Source organism: Tursiops truncatus, chromosome 14 (genome assembly GCF_011762595.2).
Source record: "Tursiops truncatus isolate mTurTru1 chromosome 14, mTurTru1.mat.Y, whole genome shotgun sequence".
NCBI classification, from domain to species: domain Eukaryota; kingdom Metazoa; phylum Chordata; class Mammalia; order Artiodactyla; family Delphinidae; genus Tursiops; species Tursiops truncatus.
Genome location: NC_047047.1, coordinates 43,780,425 through 43,794,939, shown reverse-complemented (window position 1 = coordinate 43,794,939; position 14,515 = coordinate 43,780,425). Strand labels below are relative to the sequence as shown.

At 50.7% G+C, this 14,515-nt stretch overlaps 1 protein-coding gene across 5 annotated transcripts in view; it reads left to right on the top strand.

Annotated features, from left to right (window-relative positions):
* SPTBN1 (spectrin beta, non-erythrocytic 1) overlaps window positions 1–14,515 on the top strand; it is a 195,987-nt gene that overhangs the window by 171,847 nt on the left and 9,625 nt on the right. For all 5 annotated transcript variants that reach the window (XM_019942659.3, XM_033838552.2, XM_033838551.2 and 2 more), the window contains 11 exons: window positions 495–584; window positions 759–1,037; window positions 1,697–1,827; window positions 3,026–3,230; window positions 3,614–3,988; window positions 7,632–7,876; window positions 9,008–9,146; window positions 10,132–10,216; window positions 12,027–12,223; window positions 13,336–13,448; window positions 14,172–14,235. In XM_019942659.3, the coding sequence (XP_019798218.2) occupies window positions 495–584; window positions 759–1,037; window positions 1,697–1,827; window positions 3,026–3,230; window positions 3,614–3,988; window positions 7,632–7,876; window positions 9,008–9,146; window positions 10,132–10,216; window positions 12,027–12,223; window positions 13,336–13,448; window positions 14,172–14,235 (1,923 nt within the window). The remainder of the gene's footprint in view (window positions 1–494; window positions 585–758; window positions 1,038–1,696; window positions 1,828–3,025; window positions 3,231–3,613; window positions 3,989–7,631; window positions 7,877–9,007; window positions 9,147–10,131; window positions 10,217–12,026; window positions 12,224–13,335; window positions 13,449–14,171; window positions 14,236–14,515) is intronic.

Sequence of the window (14,515 nt, the reverse complement as noted above, 5' to 3'; positions counted from 1 at the left end):
TCTGTCGGGTTTTCTAAGCATAACTCAAGGGTTTAATGCCCCTCGAACCGTAGTTTTAAAAACAAATAATGAGGACTCACGGGGAGTCCGGTATTGAGGATGAAGTAAGGTCTGGAAGACTGGCCCGTGCCCTGTATCAGAGAAGAAGGGCAGACTCCCCAGGCCGCCCTTCCCAGTGGGATTCTTTTTCTTTTTCTAAATTGTATTAAAGTATAGTTGATTTATAATGTTGTGTTAATTTCCGCTGTACAGCAGAGTGACTCAGTTATACGTGTCTATGTCCTTTTTCATATTCTTTTCCATTACGGTGTATCACAGGATATTGAATATGGTTCACTGTGCTGTACAGCAGGCCCTTGTCGTTTATCCCCCAGTGGGGTTGAACACACTTCCTCTCTCACGCTGGCCTCCCTGCTCTCCCCTCCTGCCCTCGTTTGCATCCAATATTTGTTCTCTTTGAGTGGCCCTGACCACCTATTTACACTTCCTTCCAGTTGTGGGTTGGAGAGAGGATGCCTTTGGCAACTTCCACGGATCACGGCCACAACCTCCAGACCGTGCAGCTGTTAATAAAGAAAAATCAGGTAAGCGTGTCTGCTGGGGGGCTGGCTCCTCCCGCCAAATCGGCGCCACGCGGCAGGGCTGTGAGCGGGGCAGCCCTGAGGGCTGGCGGCTTCCCCTCGGCCCCCGAGGCGCGGCGCAAGCAGCAAGCTGCCGCGGCTTAGCAAGCCTCCGGCGTGTATGCCCGGCTCCCACAGACCCTGCAGAAGGAGATCCAGGGCCACCAGCCCCGCATCGACGACATCTTTGAGAGGAGCCAGAACATCGTCACGGACAGCAGCCTCAACGCCGAGGCCATCCGGCAGAGGCTGGCCGACCTGAAGCAGCTGTGGGGCCTCCTCATCGAGGAGACAGAGAAGCGGCACCGGCGGCTGGAGGAGGCGCACAAGGCCCAGCAGTACTACTTCGACGCGGCCGAGGCCGAGGCGTGGATGAGCGAGCAGGAGCTGTACATGATGTCCGAGGAGAAGGCCAAGGTGAGGCAGGGAGGCTGAGCCCCCTACCCCCACCCCTGCCGCCGGAGAGCCTCAGACACAGAGCCTGAGCTTGTGCACCGCTGGGGGCGACGTCCTTGTGAAACGTTTCGTTGTCGCCTTGGTCGTGGGGGCAGCGTGGTGCATACCGGTGGCTGGAACCTGGCTCTTTGCCCCTCGACGCAGAGTTTTCTTGTCTGAATACCGGTATTGTCATTAAGACCGGATTCGCCATGCCCTCCGCTTTTTTAAATAGAAATTTGCCGAAGTCTGCCTTTTACGGTATATACTAGATGCTTTTGTTTTGAGACAGTCTGGCAGCATTTGAAAGTATTCTCACCAGGATGCTGTTATCTACATCTGCTAGACCGTGGAGAGGTTTTCAGCCAGCCAGGACACGCTTGGTTTGGCCTGGGCTTTACCTCATACTCCAGCGGGTGCTCGTCACCCTGCGTCATCCTCATGTCCGTCTTTCAGAGGCTCCCACAGTCCAGTCCACATTGAAGCTCGTGGAGCTCTCCGTATTCCAGCGCCCATATCACACCTGTGGCTTTTTTTTCTTTCTGCCAAGTCTTCCTCCGGCCACACCACCTCTTCCGGGGGGTTTTGGGTCAAGGGGCGGGGGGGACGGCTGTGGTTGTGACGTCCCCCTCTCTAAGCAGGATGAGCAGAGCGCCGTCTCCATGTTGAAGAAGCACCAGATTCTGGAACAAGCCGTGGAGGACTACGCGGAGACGGTGCATCAGCTCTCCAAGACCAGCCGGGCCCTGGTGGCTGACAGCCATCCCGAAAGGTGAGTGCCATTCCGTGAAGATGAGACTGGTTTGTCAGTTCCTCCCCAGTCAGGGCCTCTTGTTCGAGTAACTGGTAATGTAGATCTTTGGGAAGCATTTTTAAAACAGACCCAAGTAGGCCTGTGCTGAACAGGAAGGGTGAACGGTTGCATTACAGGAGCTCACTCTTGCGGGCTGATTATCTCCTGCTGGCCAAGCCCTATTGAGAGAAGATTATTGGTGTCGTGCGTCAGAAGTACCGATTGACTTGCATGGATATACAGGTGATAAAAGCACCTACCCTTGGGTTTAAAAAGTCACCCAGTTTAGGAAGGTAATTACTAGTTTTAATAGAACAATGGATAAGGATACTTGGGCCTGTACCGAGAAGAAAATGATGCCGCCTCTGAACTCTTATACATTGAGTCCTGAGAATGTCTCGGGGAATAAGAAAAAGGAGTGTGTGGTACTCCTGCACTGTTACATACCAGGCTCACACGCTCACTTCAGTGGCAGTCATTTTTGGCTTTCTCTGGAACTGCCTGTTACGGCTCAGGCAGACAAGAATCGGCTTTGTGCATTAACCGAGGCCAGTTGGAGATGAGGTCAGTGGCTGGGTTGGTACAGGGGGTCCTTCAGGGGTCCGTGATCAGGACTCCCAGGAAAGTGGCCTTCCTCGTCTCCCAAGGACAGGCATCAAGAAGTCCTTGTCTGACTGCTTTCATGCTGGAAGACTGTCATTCTGGGAGAAGTTGGAGGGAGGGGGTGGATGCTGCACCCCCAGGACCCAGGAAAGGGGAGCCGCAGGGCTCGCCCTCCTGGCAGGGAAGAGCATGCAGCCCAGAGAAGGTCAAGGTGTGCACAGACGGGGATGTTATCTGTCCCTTCGACAGCATGGCACCTGAGAACGGATCCTGGGTTGACTTCTAATGTCAGAGGAAGTCCTGACATATGGAGCCAGCAGTGCAGTGTTTTGATTTCTCTCCCCTCCCTCCGTCATCACGGCCAGGATGGCCTTTGTCCTCAATCACTGTGTTTTGTTACACGTTGGCTCTTCATTACTTGAGGTCAAAGTTCAGAGTTTTATTTTTTAGGCTAAATAGGTTAACTTGAGGTTTCCTTTGAGAAATGTTGTAAAACGTGATCTCCTGGCATTTCCCCTCGTTTACTGGCTCCCTGAAGAACATGTCCCCCTCGTCTCCCCCCCCCGCCCCACAGTGAGCGCATCAGCATGCGGCAGTCCAAAGTGGACAAGCTGTATGCGGGCCTCAAGGACCTGGCCGAGGAGAGGAGGGGCAAGCTGGACGAGAGGCACCGGCTGTTCCAGCTCAACCGGGAGGTCGACGACCTGGAGCAGTGGATCGCCGAGAGGGAGGTGGTCGCAGGGTCACACGAGCTGGGGCAGGACTACGAGCACGTCACGGCAAGTACCGCGGGCAGGGCCCGGGCGGCCGCGCGGCGCACACGGGCTGCGGAAGGCCCCTTGCGCGCCTCTCTGCGAGCAGAGAACGCACCCCAGACTCGAGCCAAAGATGGCGGGGTTTCGTTTCAGCTTGACACTTTGGTCACCGGGTGACTTGGGGGTTGTTGAACTTCTCTGCTGCGCCCTGTCCTCCTCTGGTCAGAGGAGATGGAGCCTGGGCCTTACTCGGTGGCAGTGAGCAAGGAGGAAGCCTGATTGATAAAGAGGCTTTGGAGCTGAGATCTGTTAAGTCAGGCATTTCTCTCCAAAGGACATTCGTGTGATCAAGAAATAAAGTGTTCACAGTAGTCTCACTGATTTCTTGGTGCGCATCCCTGTTTCAGATGCTACAAGAACGATTCCGGGAATTTGCCCGGGACACAGGGAACATTGGGCAGGAGCGCGTGGACACGGTCAATCACATGGCAGATGAACTCATCAACTCTGGACACTCGGATGCCGCCACCATCGCCGAGTGGAAGGACGGGCTCAACGAAGCCTGGGCTGACCTCCTGGAGCTCATCGACACGAGGACGCAGATCCTCGCTGCCTCCTATGAACTGCACAAGTTTTACCATGATGCCAAGGAGATCTTTGGGCGCATCCAGGACAAGCACAAGAAACTCCCCGAGGAGCTCGGGAGAGATCAGAACACAGTGGAGACCTTACAGAGAATGCACACCACGTTTGAGCACGACATCCAGGCTCTGGGCACTCAGGTGGGTGAGGCGCTGCCCAGCGGTGGTGGGAGGGCTTCTTTCCGTAGTGTCTCTGTGCCTCTCGGAGCACCTCTCTCCATTCCTTGGCTCCGCAAAACATGCCTCAGAGAATTGCCCAAATCAAACGGACATGCGTGTGCACACACGTGTATCACACACACTGTTGTAACGCTCCATCTGGGAGAACTTAACAATCCGTAACATTCTCAGTGTGCCACATTTTGCAGACACTGTTGGATGAACAGTACTTATGATTAAAATAAACAACCCAGACACGTACACAGACATTTACAAGTTTTAGGCCTTCTCAACAAGAATTTGAATTACGTTGGCATATCCATCCGGAATAATTTCCAAAATGATACCTCATTATTTTCCATCAACCAGAGTCTGAGTTATGTATCGGAGAAGAGAGAAAACAAGACTCTAACGTTTTACTATGCCCGCTCTTCCCCTCCCCGCTATGAAGTAGTTAACACTAAGGCTTTGTTTAAGAGCTGCCTGGCAAAGTGATAACAATATAACAGTAACGATCTGTAGTATAATCACTCTCTAATTCACACTCTCATTCCTGCACAGTTTACTGCTTAGTCTTATGCCTGTTAGATGAAAAATAAATTGTATCTGTCTTTTCCCTTAAATTTCAAGATCTTAGAGAAGAAGTCCGTTTTCTTAAACATATCAGCCCTCAGGATATCAGGAGGTTTGTTTTTACCTTTTAGAAGCACGTCAGTGATCTACTGCAGGGGTTGGCAGACTTCTTCTGTAGAAGCCCAGACAGTACAGAGTTTTGGTGTTGTGGGACATACAGTCCGTTACAACTACTCATCTCCGCCATCGTAGCATGAAGCAGCCACGGACAATCCGAAAGCGAAGGGCGTGGCTGTGTGCCAGCAAAGCTTTATAAAAACAGGGAGCCCAGGTTTGCCGTGGGCCCGCCCCGATCTAGTGTGCCAGCCTTCTTTGGTGTGCTTTGGGGTTTGTTCTGTGGAAGGACCACCTTTACTGCTGTTGTTTTCCCCTGAATTTGCCCCTTCTAAAAGCAAAGGTAGCGCACAGCTGGGGCTCCATTCACATTAAGTGGCTTCCCCTTTTCCATCCTTGGGGTAGAAGGTGTGGAGGGAATATGTAAGAGATTTGTGGAGTGGCTGAGGGTCTGCATCAGGCAGAATTTAAAAGCGCCCCCCATGCATTGTGCGGGTTTCCAGCCTTTCCTCCACGGCTGGCGGATTCTCCATTCCAAAGCTTGTCAGCTTCCTGTTCAGTGGCTCTCACTGCGTGTAAGGTCCTGGAGCACCAGGTGAGCGTGTAAGGATCCTGAACCATGCAATCTGACATGCACGTGCAGTTAGAGCGCGGCCACCAGAGAAGGGCCGACCCTGGTTTGAATTGAGCCTGTCACGCTGTATCGCTGCAAGTTTTAATTTCCTTCCTAAGCTTCGGTTCCCTGATGCTTTAAGGATTGCAGTGTGTATTGTTACAGTTTTTAAAAAGCTTGAGAGAACTTCTGGAATGCCTGGAAGCCTTATTAGCAGCAGGTCTTTCCTCTGCACCTGTAAAATCATTTACTTTTAGAACTTCAGGAGACTCCAGAGATGGTAGAGTTGCTCCTTCATTTTTTGTTTCATTAAATCCCTTCACTTTGTGAGGCTCAGAGAGATGCAGGAGAGCCCACTGAGAGTCCAGGAACGTCCAGGGCAGGAATCTGTTCCGTCAAGCCTGGTAGTCTGCACCTCACCATACCCGCTGGGCCAGGCCATTTCAGCCACAAAAGTATGCATGCCCCTCCTGCAGTTAGAGCAGAAGGGAGGGCTCTCGGTGCAGGCTCCAGAAGCCGATGGCGTTTCCTCCTTGGCTGCTTTACTCTTAATGCCAGCCTGACCCGCCGCCGTCCTCTATTCAGTGCGGGAACAGTGGACATGAGGGAACCTGATGATGGTCTGCAGTGACTCCTCAAAGCAGTAGTTAATTCTAGCGGGAATTTCTGCTTTCGCTCTCCTCGTCTACCTTGTTTGTTGTTGTGAGAACAAATTAAAAACAGCTAGAGATCCAGGAAACTTTTTTTTTTTTTTAACTTGTTTGGAAAGATTTGGTTAGTCATATAGGAGATAAGCTTTTCAAATAATTTCCTAGGAACTTGCTTATCGTGATCTGAGTTAGTACCTGAGCCATATTTAAAGAATGTTTCCAAAAGTCTCTTAGGATACGGAAGTCAAATCACCAGGGAAACCAAACCCCATTGATTCTTCTTTGCATCTCTTGCAGAAATGTGTTTTCCTTACCTACCACCACCCAGAGCCTTTTGAGTGATGGGGGTCGGTACACCTCCCCGCAAGCCCCAGTGTCCATCCCCCGCCCCGTGATGTTTCTCCACATAACTCCCCTCACGGACATCTGAAGGCTGCTATCATTCAGGATGTCTGTTGTCTTCAGACTTTGATCAGTAAATGAAGATCGAGTGTGCGCTCCCCATGCACGTATATTTCAAATTAGATGTTGTGCACGAGTATGGCATTACTAATACGCACTTCATATAAAACATAAGAGATGGAAATTTTTGAATACAAAATAAGCCACGGTTATCAGTTTCTCTTGTAAAGGTGTATCTGCCCTCCACCACCACCCTCGCCCCCAACAAAAGGGCGGAAGCCTTTTCTTGTTTTTTTTCCCTCTTTTTACACAGAAAGTATTGATATTATGTACACTCTCTGTGCTTTGCCTTCTCTACATAGCCGTCATCTTGGCGTACTTCTCATGAGAGTACACAGAGCCCTTCCGCATTCTTTTTCATGACTGCATGGGAGCCTCCTGTATGACTGTGCCACTGTAATTTAACCAGTCCCTCCTGGCCGAACAGATACTTTTATTTTCAGTCTTCTGCACTTACAGACATTGGTGCAATAAATGACCTTATGTGTATTTCATTTCCTAAAAGTGCAAGCGTATATGTAGGATAAATTCCCCCAAGTGGAATCATGAAATCAAAAGGCACACGCATTTATGAGTTTGGTGGGTACTGCCTGCACCTTTCTGCAGGAGCTGTAACCTTTTGTCCCGTCAGCAGTGAACCAGCTCACTGACATATATACATCATCAAGCTTGAATTTTTGCCAACTAGGAGATGACAAATTACGGTATCTCCACGTAGCATATTTTCATAAGGCTCACGGGCATTTCTTGCTCTCCAGAGTTTTTATTGAAGTGTTTGGCTGGTTAAGATTTTCCCTTCTTTTGCATCAGCATTTTCAACTGCATTAAATGCTGCTTTTTGTTTTTCACGTTGGAAAGTGCCGTTGTGGGAGCTCTTACCGGTGATGCGTACATTGTTTTCAGCAGCAGCATCACGTAGCTAATGGAAAAGGTGTTTCCACAGGAGTTCCTGATGGCAGTCTCTCATTCCTGATTTTACAGAGACACCGTCAGTACCATGCAGGAGCAGATTAGGTGTTTATCCTTTACTGTATCTGGGTGCATACCGTGTGTTTCTGTGCCGTCTTCACATCCTGGGCCACCTCCGGGGACCTTTCCCGACCAGGGCTCCCATCAGCGCGAAGGCAGAATAGTGTGCAGAGGGGGAGTGGGAGGCCGGGTGGTGGCGCAGAGGCCCAGCTCCGACCCGTCTCGTCTCCTGGCGGCTTCACAGGTGAGACAGCTGCAGGAGGATGCAGCCCGCCTCCAAGCCGCCTATGCGGGCGACAAGGCCGAGGACATCCAGAAGCGGGAGAACGAGGTCCTGGAAGCCTGGAAGGCCCTGCTGGACGCCTGCGAGGGCCGCAGGGTGCGGCTGGTGGACACGGGGGACAAGTTCCGCTTCTTCAGCATGGTGCGCGACCTCATGCTGTGGATGGAGGATGTCATCCGGCAGATCGAAGCCCAGGAGAAGCCACGGTAATGCTGCCGGCCTCCCGGCTGGGCCCTGCCCCAGAGCTTTGAGGCCAGAGCGGGGGCGGGGGAGGGGTTTTGGGGGGAGCCACTTGTCTCCTGCACACGGTTGTCAGGGAACGAGGGGCCCGGTGTAGTCGAGCCCTGTGGAGCCCTCGCCATTTCTCCCCGACCCTGTCCCCCTGGGTCCACGCTCACCCAGGCCCTCCTGCTCTCATCTGTGGGCCTCGTGCCTCAAAGCAGCCGCATACCTGGGACCGGACTAGCTCTACCTCACCGCTGGAATGAGATGGCTTTTCTGAGTTCTTTTTCTATGTCTGTCAGATCAAAACCCACTCTATCCCTTTTCAGACATATTACCAAAGGTGCCTCTTACACTCAGCATCTGCTTTAATGGTGTCTCGGGATTCGTTTTTAGTATTTGTTCTGTGTCTTCTCTTTGGCCACGTTTCATGCAGAGCGGTGAAGAGGAGCTCGTGGGTGTACAAGCAGGCGCATAGACAGCCTCCTGTTCACCCCTGCCGGCTCCAGCCCTCACCGTACCTGAGAGATGGGCTGTGCTCCAAAAGAAGAAATACGGTTGTTACATACTTGAAGCAGTTGTGTTTCCTTAGGTCAGGACTCTCCAGTCAGTCGGTTTTGATGGATGAGACATTCTCACGGCTCTGCCAGTCGCTGATTGCTTGGCTGGTTCCTGCTCTGTGTGTCTTCATGTCTAAATAAGGAGACAGTATTTGCTGCTCTTTAAAACACACATGTCCTGAACCTTCGGCAGCTAACTCACTGGGGTACAACTGGGGACGCCTGTGACTACCTCTGTACCTTCTTGAAGAGCCTGAGGTGCATTTCAGAGTAAAAGGTTGAACAGAGATCCAGTGGTTTTTCTAGTCTCCACCTAGAAAAATTGTTTCAGCGCACACACAAAAATAAAAGTAGCCTTATTCTCAGTGTTAGGTTGTGAAGCTGTGCCTGAGTTACACCATCGCTGTGCTGCAGCTCAGTGACCCAGCCTGCGCCCAGACTGTGAATCAGATACTGTGCCGCCAGTTTCCTTCAAATTAATTACGTGTTTTGAAACCTACACATTTGTTTGAAAGGCTTGGTCTCCTAAAGGAAGTATTATTTGTGTAATTTTAGGGATGTGTCCTCTGTTGAACTATTAATGAATAATCATCAAGGTATCAAAGCAGAAATCGATGCTCGTAATGACAGTTTCACGACCTGCATTGAACTTGGGAAATCGCTGCTGGCGAGGAAGCACTACGCATCAGAGGAGGTAGGATGCCGCTTACGCTTTGGGGCCCCTGTGGTGAGCGCAGCTGGTGTTCAGATGTAAAGTGACTCACTCTTGTGAGCGTGTGTGTATGTGTGGGGGGGCATATATAGACACACACACAGAGAAATCTATGCTTACATTCACACACACGTATGCACACACTTACCTGTGTTTCGGAACTCCTTGCTTCTTTCCTGTATGTGTAGAATGAGACAGGCAAGTCTCTAGGTATAGAGCCAATCAATCCATGGCACCGAAGACAATTTTTGAGGGCCTCTGGTCAAGGGTTCGTCCTTTCTCACCTCCTCCATCAGTTCTAGAAGGTGTCACCCCTTCTCTGTCACCTGTGCCCTAGATCTGTTTGCTCTTTAGTGGGTGGTTGCTAAGTCGAGTTGGGATGCTGGTGACACAGAGGGGAGTGGTTATCAGTGTGAGGCCTCCGAGAGCTCAGGGCTTTGCCCCTCTCGCCGGCCCCCGCTCTTAACTTGAGTGTGTTCGCCACAGGGAGCCCCGGAGTCTGGAGGGGGCTCAGTGCATTCATTGTTGGCCTCCTCACGACAGAGCAGCTTTGGGTGGAGTCCGGCCTTCCTCCCAGCCCCTTCTGGAAGGAACGTCGCCATGCTTTTCTCTCCTCTCCCAGTACGCAGATAAACTGAGCAGTCCTTAGAGCTTTCCTGCCTTAGTGGTGGTCTCTACATAAAAAGTGTTTTTCTTGGGCTTCCCTGGTGGCGCAGCAGTTGAGAGTCCACCTGCCGATGCAGCGGACACGGGTTCGTGCCCCGGTCCGGGAGGGTCCCACATGCTGCGGAGCGGCTGGGCCCGTGAGCCGTGGGCGCTGGGCCTGCACGTCCGGAGCCTGTGCTCCGCGGCGGGAGAGGCCACAACAGTGAGAGGCCCGCGTACCGCAATGTGGCCCATCAAGGGTCAGACTAGGAGGATGTGATCTACTCTATTAAGATGTCCTTGGGGTCCTCTTTTCTCACAGATCAAGGAGAAGTTACTGCAGTTGACGGAAAAGAGGAAAGAAATGATTGACAAGTGGGAAGACCGATGGGAATGGTTAAGACTGAGTAAGGATGTACCTAATCTCTCTGTTCTTTTTGGGTCCCCACTGAAAGCAAGCCAGTTTATTTACCTGCTTTAATTGACTTGATATGATGTTATCTCTTAATGATTTTTGGAGTCTTTCTGAATGCTGCTTTTTTAATATCCTGTTTCACCATTTCATGCTAATAAGTATTTTTAAGTAGTTCCCTGTGACATATTCATTATCTTTCATCTCATGATTGGCCTCAGTGTTGTGAGTGGGGTCTGAGTGTGTAGGAACAGTATGGGGACGACAGGATGTGGCATCCCTCTGGGAGAGTGCAGACAGGAGCCCCTTCTCCGCCAGTTATCTTTAAGGAGAATTGTTACTGTGGAGTCAAGAAGATGGAAAGTTGGCTTGTTAGGTCTTATGAAAGCTTACAACCATAAAGATTTTGCAGTGAACCGGGCATTATTCTAAGTGTTTTATATGTTTTTCTTTATTGGCTTCCCACAATAACCCTCTGAGGTAGAGCCTATTTTTAATCTCATTTTATAAAGGAATATGTGAGCTAACACAGAGTCCATAATATACAGTATCAGGAAGAGCATTTACGATTGGTATGAACTGCAGGGGTAGCCCAACTGAAGCATTATTTACCGTACTTTGCCATTCTGTGTTTGGGGCTCCGGGCTCTGTCCTTATATTATATTATAACCTTATTCTCAGGCACCAGGAGTGCTTTCTAGAGGCAGAATCCAAGGGGCCTTTTCTGAACGGTGTATAAGAGACCTAGTGGAGGCATCTCAATTCTTCTGAAAAAGAAATCCCACTTTTGATCATTCTTTGGATGAGGGTTTGGTCTGTTAGTTTTGCCAGCCCCCAGGGCAGGTTCAGTTCAGTTCAGTTCAGCAAAACCCAGATTACACTCCACTGTGAGCTAGGCACCAGGTTGCATGCTGGGCATTCCTGATGAGGTGACAAGTTTCTCGAGCAGCGGGGGCATCTCCTTGTGCCGTGTTGGAGGCCACCAGGGTGACACCAGTGCTGCCCGCAGTCGTCTTCTTACCTGAATGCCCCAACCTTTGCTGCTTAAGGTATAATGAAAATGCCAGCCACAGCGCAGGCAGAGCTGAGGTCTGGCCTGCCTTCTCACAGCTGCAGTGGGTAGAGGTCATGCTGCGTTTCCTCACGTGTGGAGGAACAGAATGAATAAAGCAGAAGCCTTAGCCCATACTGTCCCTACTTTCCCTACTGCTTCCAGATCCTTCCCTGCCTCTCAACCCCCCGAAGTAAAACATGGCACTGCCACCCCAGAAAGGGTGATTGGTGAATGGCTGTCCCATCAGAGTAACCTGGTTATATGTAAATTGTGAGTTCTTCAGGGCTCTGGGGCTTACCTCACTGAAGTAGGGCTGAGTGAGCAGAGCATACCTCCTGGCCCTGCATGGCCGTACAGTAGCCACGGCCCACATGGGGCTTTTCAGAACTTGCAACATGGCTGGTCGAAATTAAGATGTGCTCCAAGTATAAAACACGTGTCGGGTTTCAAAGACAGGAGAAAAAAAAAAGATGTAACACAACTCAGTTAATTTTTATACTGATTAGGTGTTGAAATAACAGCTATATCAGGTTGTCTAAATTATGCATTTGAAATCAGCTTCACCTGTTTTGAATGTGGCTGCTGGGAAGGTTACAGCTGTACACGTGAGGCTCACATGACGTTTATGGGCACAGCGCAGATCTAGACTAGACTGTAAGCTGGTTGTGCCGGCAGCTGCCAGCAGAGGGCAGCACCTCCCTGAGCGCCCGAGTCACCCTGCCCCCACACTCACTCTTGGCTCCCTGTGCAGTCTTGGAGGTCCATCAGTTCTCAAGGGACGCCAGTGTGGCCGAGGCCTGGCTGCTCGGACAGGAGCCCTACCTGTCCAGCCGAGAAATAGGCCAGAGCGTGGACGAGGTGGAGAAGCTCATCAAGCGCCACGAGGCTTTTGAAAAGTCTGCAGCGACCTGGGACGAGAGGTTCTCCGCCCTGGAAAGGCTGACGACAGTAAGTGGGCCCTGGGAGCCGGGGTGCTCTGCCTTGGTTCCCGTGGGCAGCCTCTCCTTCCTGCTCACCTCCTAGGCTAGGGAGCTCAGGCCATCGCTCTGATTTTAAAAGCAGTAAGGATCTTCCTGGAGTTGGTGTTTCTCTTGGTACAGAACGTGGGGAGATGGTCCGGGGCTCCTGCCCCCTCAACCACCACTTCCTGGGCACCTAGGTCTGTGGTCACTTCCTGTCTGGGGATTGATCGATTGGGATTTGCTTTTCTCTTTTGATCTGCTTTTCTTCCTGTACCTCATAGAAGCCGTGGTTTCTAGGGAGCATAGCCTTACAGTTTTCTTCCGATTTCAGGATTAGAATTCCCGTCAAGCACTAGTAGCTCGATCTTAGACCACTGAAAACTCTCCCCAGTCCTGATAATCTCTTCTGCCAAAATAAAGGCCTCAGGACAGGCCTTGCTCAACTGGTCTTTTCTCTCCCAAGACACTTGCACTCCTGGTGGAAAGCTGATTCTTTATGGTGTGCTTCCCGATTTCTACAGTCGTGGGCATCTAAAATGTACCTGGACACATGTGTGTTAAAACGGAATACTTTGGGTACATGCATACATTGCTCATGAAATGGCTTAGTTCCAGTTAGTCTGTCTCCTGGCTTTTATTAACGTGTTATTGAGGTTTGGCTGAACCTGAATCCCTACCGCAGCACAAGAAGCCTCTGTGGGAATTATTGCAGCTCTGACTCAGTGGTGTTGGTCTGACCTCTGATGAGAAGTCCAGCACGGACCCTCATGCTCAGGTGCTTTCTTCCTCAGCAAAGTTGAGAGCTGCAGAGTTCGTTTAGAAACTAAACCCGCTATCCCAGGGGCACACACAACTCGCAGGGCTTCTGCCATCCCGTAGAATGGATCTGTTTCATCACTCAGGCCTCTGTTTCCTGTGGTTCTGGGTTGTAGCTGCAGTTCCTGTCACCTTAACGAGATTTTGCTTAGGATGTCAGAGCTTCTGGTTGTCCCGCGTGATCCAGCGTAGACCACTCAGACGGGAGGGTTTGCCTGGAGCCCTCTCCTTAAAAGAGGTAGAGTTTGGGGTTCTGCCACACATCAGCGTGTTCTCCCTCAGTTGGAGCTACTGGAAGTGCGCAGACAGCAAGAGGAAGAGGAGAGGAAGAGGCGGCCGCCTTCTCCTGAGCCGAGCTCGAAGGTTTCCGAGGAGACCGAGTCCCAGCAGCAGTGGTGAGTCACGGGCAGCCCGCCCACTTCAGTCTCAGCTTCAGTGACAAGAGAGGTTTAGGGAGCACACTTTCTAAGCCCGTGCTGATGTGCCCTTCCTGTTAGTCACTTCTGAAGACTACTGAGACTCCGTACGGTCACCCCTGGGTAACATTTGAGGAGAGTGACTTGTCCACAGTCACACTGCAATGTTGGCAGCGGGAGTGGAATGTCAACAGCAACCATCTCTGCTGTGCACATGTGTGTGTACACACACACACACACACACACACACACACACACACACACTTAGAATTTCCACATGAGTAAATGGATGGAGTGAACTACCCAGATTTCAGGCCAGTGACTGGGTGGTGATGCTTTCTGAAAGTTCTGGGTGACTTTGACACGAAGGGCAAAAATTACTCTGTATTTCTGAAAGGCTGATTATTTTGCTGGGGTCCAAGCTCCATGACAACCCTGAATGCCACCTTTATGGGTAGGGATGCCTGTGGTCTTACTCTCTCTATCTAGAGTCAATTTGAAACAAAGAGTTTTTAGAAAGAAATCACGTCATGTGAAAGAGGGCTGCATATGTTTTCCTGAGAGAAGGGCTCTAATGAAGTTGACTTGTGTTCTCCCCCATCTTCTTCTCTCTCTCCTCCTCTTTTCTTCCCCTCTCCCCTTCCTCCTTCCCCCTTTCCTCCTCTTCTCTCCTCTGTCTTCTTTCTCCCCCTTCCCCAACAGGGATGCTTCAAAAGGAGAGCAAGTTTCCCAGAATGGTTTGCCGGCTGAACAGGGATCTCCACGGGTTAGTTACCGCTCTCAAACCTACCAAAACTACAAAAACTTTAATAGCAGACGGACAGCCAGTGACCAGCCGTGGTCTGGACTGTGAAGTTCACTACCATTTGTCAAGAACCACTCTTTCCAAATCCTGTTGGTTTGACCTTTTGGCTTCCACTTCACCCACAGTGTTAAAAATTTTACTTAATCATAGCCTTCCTTGGTTTCATATTTGTTTGCGTTTAATTCATGTTTATTTGAGTTTTTTAACTGATGGATGCTCAGTTGCCTGAAAGCAACATACG